Source organism: Quercus lobata, chromosome 2 (genome assembly GCF_001633185.2).
Source record: "Quercus lobata isolate SW786 chromosome 2, ValleyOak3.0 Primary Assembly, whole genome shotgun sequence".
Lineage (NCBI taxonomy): Eukaryota > Viridiplantae > Streptophyta > Magnoliopsida > Fagales > Fagaceae > Quercus > Quercus lobata.
In genome coordinates, this window is record NC_044905.1 from 39,251,624 (window position 1) to 39,258,395 (window position 6,772).

A 6,772-nucleotide genomic window follows, 5' to 3' on the forward strand; every position below is an offset into this window, starting at 1 on the left:
AAAAAAATTTATAGCATTTGTGTCCGTACCGTCTCATATTTGAGACGATACTGTAACGGTGTGCCAAATTTTTTGGTATTTGGCACACGGTCTATTTTTGTTGTTTGGTGTGCTAAATGCCAAATATTTGACATTTGACACACATGATGATAATGCTCTAAGTGGTGCTATGGGACCAAGATGGTTTGGACTTTTTTCATAAATAATGCTTGGTACAAGTGTTGGTAATAGACGAATAAAAAGGATTTTATATAAAGCATCAATATCAGTTCACATTTTCTCATAAAGATTTACGAGTGTCATTAGTAGAATATGTGTACATGAGCACATGATGAAAGCGACATAACAAGTACATATAGCTGCACATGGTTAAAGCTTGCTTCATTAAAAAAGAAGAAAAAAAGAAGAAGTCAGCAGTAGAACCGCATTTTACGCAGTTGAATTCTCCAATAAATAAAATCTCAGACAATAAAACCATATCATATCTTAGTGTTGCACTTGCAGATTGCAGTCCAGTCAACATATTTGAAACTCAAACATCATGTACTCACTCACTCACACTACCTTCCCCCAATTTTAGGTCAGCTACCAATCCATCCCATCCCATGAAGAAAACCAACACACATCATAAATTAAAATTACCCCCCAAAGAAAAGAAAAAAAAAAGGTGGATTACAACTCGATTCCTTTCCTTTCTACAAATTGGTTTAAGGAATGTCTCAAATATAATTGAATGCCCTCATTAAAATGCTGAATTTTTGAAGATCAACAATGCTACCAGTACCAGAAGAATGCATCCCACACTGCACCAATGGCCAAAACCATTGGCAAAACAATCATGCCTCTTGAAGTCAAAGTAGGAGAGCTGCTTTTTTCATCCAATGGGGTTGATGAGGGAGGAGGTGGTAGGTTTTCCACATGTATTGCTAGCTTCATGCCACCATAGCAGAACCCCTTGCCACTAATGATATAGTAATTTCGAGTCACATTCAATGGAACCACATCCCTTCCAGCTCCAGTAGTCCAATTGTGAAGAAAATTATCAGAATTGCATGACTCATAGTCCGTCTTGTTCACCTCTAGCACGTTCATCTGGTTCCTATCATACACAAAAACTGGGGAAAACAACAATGAGTTACTCAGCAGCTTAAATATTAACCTTCAAATTAAGTAAATAACAGTGATATTACATGGCTGTGCTTAAATATTAGAAAGAAATCACTAAAACATTCTCCAAACAAGCAAACCAAATATTTAAGAGAAATAATATATGAAATGTTTAAAATTTAACAATTCAATTATGAGCATTAAATCTAAACATTCTCTGTTGACATTAGCTAGGGTTAGCATCATCAGCAGATTACAAGAAGTGCTTCATTTATATGTTCTTAATGAACTTGGCATTGCCCTATCATAAGCATGAATGAGTGATACTGACTCCCAATTGATGCTAATCTATACTTTCTGCAAGGTACTCACACTACACATACAAACTCCTCCTTTTAGAGCTTTACAAAATTACAATCGAGATAAACTCTCAATTGAAATAGTTTGCATTGTGCCAAATGTCATAAAATAGATAGGAGGGTCTAACTCAGCTGAGAGCATAATGACTAATAGAATGTAGAAACAATATTATGTATGTGGTATGGTATTGATGTAGAGTCCAATCAAACATGATCACTAATTTAGGATCTTCCAGTGATTAATAAACTACAATAGCTTTGTTCCCTTAGCAAAGATCAGGTTCAGTGGGATGCACAGATTGTCCCAAAAACTTAAAAGTGGCTAAGAACCTGATCAGTAATGAGTATCTCAAGCTAACCAACTAACACTCCCCTTGTACAAACCAAGAACATTGTTTGAAGAGTTCAAAAATCATGTCAGAGAACCTCATCATCTGAGATACTTAAGTAATAAGAAATCAGGACAAACAATATGCATATCAAGCCAACAATGACCAACAAGGTTGAAGGTCTTGAAATGTCATCAAGCAAAATTGAGGCTCAAGTTGGCACTGTATGTTAGACTCAATCCTACGCAGCAAAACTTTAAATAAAAGAAGCAAGATAGTTCAAGTTGAAGGCAACAGTGAAAGATATGTCTAGATCAAGAAAGAAGAGATTTTTACCATGATTTATCAATAAAGCTAGCTAACTACAGCGCAAAAGAATAAAGACAAGCACTCTATACTTGGCACAAACAGAAGCCCAAGAACGTTCAAGAAAGTAGCAAATCTACATAAAGTAATCCTAAACTAAAGAACAACTAAATCCTTAAATCTGAGCCAGCCTGGACAGTCATGACCAAAACAATGAAGAAATCAAAATTCAAAATACTACTTCAATCACCAGTTCACCACCCACTTTTAGTTGCTGGAAAAGCAAAGCAAAATAGTTTTTTTTTTTTTGGTCAGCAAACAAAAGACTCAACTCAACAAAGCTGAGCAGTAGAGTCGGAAATTTTTTTGATTTCTCAGGTCTGCTGTGCATTAGCCACTTTTTTTTTTTTTTTTTTTTTTCTTTTATCTTTTCCTCTTTCCATTTTCTTGCATCTTCAAGCAGGCAAAGTGGGCCATAAGTGTAAGTTTCACAAATTAACAACAACAATTGAAAGATCTGAGATAATCTGATATGTGCAAACGGTTTTTACACAAAAAGATAAGCATTTCAACAAAATCAGGGGAAAGAACTCTCCAATCTCCATAAAGCAGAAATTTTATCTTAAAACAGAAGGCAAAATAAGTAGCAAAAACAAGGAAAAAGCGCATAATCTCCACAACCCAATTTAGATCTATCTCATTTTAGCTGCAACTTGAAACTAAACCTGACTAAAACGTGAAAGAACATGAATTTTGCTATGAACTACTTATAGAGAAAGGTGTACTACAAGTACAGAGTAGATCTGTGAGCTTCAGAACATGCATGCACACACACATAGAGAGAGAGAGAGAGAGCGCTTACAGAGCCAGTCACCATTGTAGAAGTGCTTGTCCTGAGCCCAAACAGTGTAATTGACATTAGTGTTCCAACCCATATTCCCTCCCACAGTCCAGCGAGTAGCCAACGCTCCAGGTACCATTACCACCACAAAAGCACACATTATAGCCACCACCATGCTCAAACACCCAGACCCACTTCTTCTTCTCACTACCTCCATTCTCTCTCTCTAAAGAAGCTCTGTTTTGGGTTCAGTGTTTGCTTGTTGTCAAGTACTAACTTTTTTCACTTACTACCAACTACCATTGGTTATTTATCTTTGAAAATCTATACCTTTAATCAATAGTATTTTATTTATTTATTCATTAGTAAAAGCTTTTGTAAAGGTCCATTAATTAAGGCTGACTGTTGTGTGTTATACTGTTATTATATAGGGAATTCTACGTTCAGACAAACTTCACCATGTGCGTGGCAATGGGAATATGGGACGCCTTTTACTATTGGTTTGATTTTTTTTTTTTTTTTTAACATTACAAATTCTTCTTTTTCTTTGGATTTTCACCTTCTCTTTAATTTAATATTATTTTATTTATTATCAGAATAACTGCAAATTTCTTTTTTAAATTCCACTTAGAAAAATAGGTGTCAATATCTGTACTGAGTGTAATCCTTCACCAGTTCACCTGAGGCAGAGCTACTAATTTAAATTGGAGATAGACAATTTGCATTGTGTTGCAATTTGTATTGTATTGTTACTTGTTAGTAATTGTAGGCGTATCATAACGACATTGGAACCTAAGCGAATATTGTAGGAATTTTATGAAATTTTTATATTAAAAAATTACACGGAAATTTACAATCTAATTGGCATAGATTGAGGCCCAATAAGTTTGTCTCTTAATTTGATACAAGCTCATGCCTAGGAAACCCTACCCCCATTAGTCGTTATGATTGTGGTGGAGGTGGACACATCACACACCAGTAAAAGCTCAAACGGTTATCTCTCTTTTCCCCCTTTATTAGGCAGTTGATTTCACTGTATATCCAACCCCCTAATTGTAGGCCACCTACCGCACATGGGACAACTTATTTTGAAATAAAATATTTTCAGATCTAAAATTTGTTACTTGCTAATTTAAATAACTTAATCCAATTTTGTTCAGCTTGTAAATTTAATTTCTAGGACAGTTTCACTGTAATCCAAATAAAAATATAATACTGCTTAAATCACTAATTCAAAATATTTAACCCTAAGGTTGGCCTAATGAATAATGATTCTTAAGATCTCATGAAATCCATGAGGTCTTAAGTTTGAAATATTTAGTCAACAACTTGAGACCACCCTTAAAGAATTTCTTTCTATAATACTCAAAGAAATAGTCAAGCTCTAAAAGAACCTTGGACACTCTTGTTCTCATGATAATAGTAATAACTAGTCGCTAACCCGTGCGATGCACAGGATAATTCAATAATAATCATATATATTTAATTTGCATGAAGGTACATTAATAATTTTACAAAAAAAAAAAAAAAAAATGTACAATGAAACCCCTAATTGATAGCACACCCTAACATCAAAGATAGTAAAAGACTAAATTAAATTTAATTGGATTTTAGTTGATAGGTGGGGAAACTAAAGCATACCTTGCTTAGAAAATTTTTCATTTTGATAAGACCAAACCTTGAATGTCACAAGGGGATTAGGCCAATGTTCTTATCTTCAATGCAAGGTCTCAATAGAAATTCTCAAGAAGTTTAGTCACTCCAAGCCTCCAATTAAGAAGAGCTTAATTCGAATAATTAAAACAAACATAATTCATAAACTATGAAAGATGTAACCAAAGAAATAAAAATTATTTGAATACGTTGGCTAGGACACTCGCAATGTAAGCACTTGTCCATTCACTTACAACAAAAGTATCAAAACATGAAAATCACAATAACAAAATACAAAATTTTAACTAAATAAAAAAGTGCATTAACCTATATTTTACAATAAATACCCATAGAGCAAAATATAACAAAGGAATAAATATGTTTGAAGAATAAATATAGAGCAGAAAATAACAAAAGAAAAATAGTTCAAATTAAAAGTCTCTAACGTCAGATTAGTCACGAACACAAACAAAGAGAATGTTTATTTGTACAATATTGAAGGGTGAACTACAACAGACCAATGAATGCTTCATAAATTAACTGTAGCCTAATTTTGGCTACTACTACTAAATTCAATCTAAATTATTGCCAAGACTCCTCTTACCATGCTACATGTTTTCATAATCCATATTATGCATCTATACAGTTAATACTACCTTAGTCTTTAGCAATTCTAAATAAATGTATATTGTCTTGTGGCTACTTTAAATTAGTGATCTACTTTTACAAACATCAATTTAGTGTTGTGAAGCTGTGAAGGTAAACATGTAGAATTTCATGTTCAAAAGGTCATATAATTGAAGGTCTATGCAATAGTAAAGATATAATTTTTGTACACACATACCTTTCTTTCGGCTGATCTTCTAGCCTCTAATTCTTTCTCAACTTCTTCTTTCTTCCTAGTTGTTTATTCTTTTGCACTCTCTCCTGTCACTACAATAGGATCCTTAGCAGCTTGACTGTAAGCTCTGTAGCTACATGACTTGAAAACCCAATATGGATAAATGTTTTCTTGGAGGCAGAGGGAGACACTGGCTACAACGTTTAGGGTTGTTGAAGGTTTAGGGTTTATGGAGGCAGCCTTTATTTGTGTCAATGATGAAGTGTGGGTTTTGGGCCTTTTGGCAAAGAAGGGTTACGTAAAGAGAGAAATAAAGATGTGTTCTAATTGGAATTGGAGCAAAAAAATAAAAATGATGTGGCAAATAAAAAGAAAAAGAAAATAGTGGTGACGTGGAAAATTGTGGGAGCTCCAAAGGCTTCGGTTTTATATATATATATATATATATAGATAAATTAATCATCTTGGGTGTTTTTGATCCTTGACTAAACTCAATCCAACTTATCCAAGAAAATCAGGCTAATATGGATATTGCAACCTGCCTAATTGAGATTCTTTCCTTCTTTTAGGATTGCCATAAACTTCCTTCCCTCACTTTGAGTTTTTCCAAGGTTTCTTCAATGAGAGTGAAGGGAATAGTTAAAGGGGGCTTGGAGGTATGACTTGCGTCTCGACTCAACGGATGGTGACTTGAAGTATGAGGGAGGAGCAAAGACAAAAGACAGATGAATAGATATGACAGACAAGGGGACAGATCAGATTCCATTTATTGGCCTACTTGATAGCTATAATTTATCACGATTAAACCTTGTCCTTGTCTTCCATACATCCCTTTACTTGAAACGTTGCCATTTAAACAAAGACTTGCCTCTTAACTTCAAATCATTGTGTTTCTTGATTGACAAAAAATACAAATTACTTTTTTTTTTTAATTTTTTTATACAAGGAATACCAATCTGTATATAATAATTAATTCATCACAATTATGTTCTCTTGTGAAACGTTTTTCTTTTTATTGATCACTCTTTACTGCGCCACATAGCTAAATAAATTACTGTCATGTTTACATTTAAAATCTCCCAAAAAAATGTGCCTTTTCATTTGTTGGTTTATGCGAAACGTTTTGATTTTCTTAGTACCATTGCTGTTCATTTGTTTGTATTAATTTAGAGACACAATGTTCTGTCTCTTGGGTAGTAGTTACAAAATATAAAACAACTCACTTCTTTCTTATCTATTTCTTTCTCTATACTCTCCGCTCTTTCTCTCTCCTTCTCTTTAAGATCTATTTCCTGTGGACAACTTTCAATCAATTTCTCCAAATTAGTGTTTCTCT

General features: G+C 33.8%; 1 protein-coding gene across 1 annotated transcript; it reads right to left on the minus strand.

The window, feature by feature from the left end:
* Positions 1–410: 410 nt before the first annotated feature.
* Positions 411–3,291, minus strand: LOC115975561 (lamin-like protein). Its single transcript, XM_031096387.1, has 2 exons — positions 2,964–3,291; positions 411–1,115 (listed from the first exon to the last, which is right to left on the minus strand). The coding sequence occupies exons 1-2, from the start codon at positions 3,157–3,159 to the stop codon at positions 775–777; spliced, it is 537 nt and encodes a 178-aa protein (XP_030952247.1). The 5' UTR covers positions 3,160–3,291; the 3' UTR covers positions 411–774.
* Positions 3,292–6,772: the final 3,481 nt, after the last annotated feature.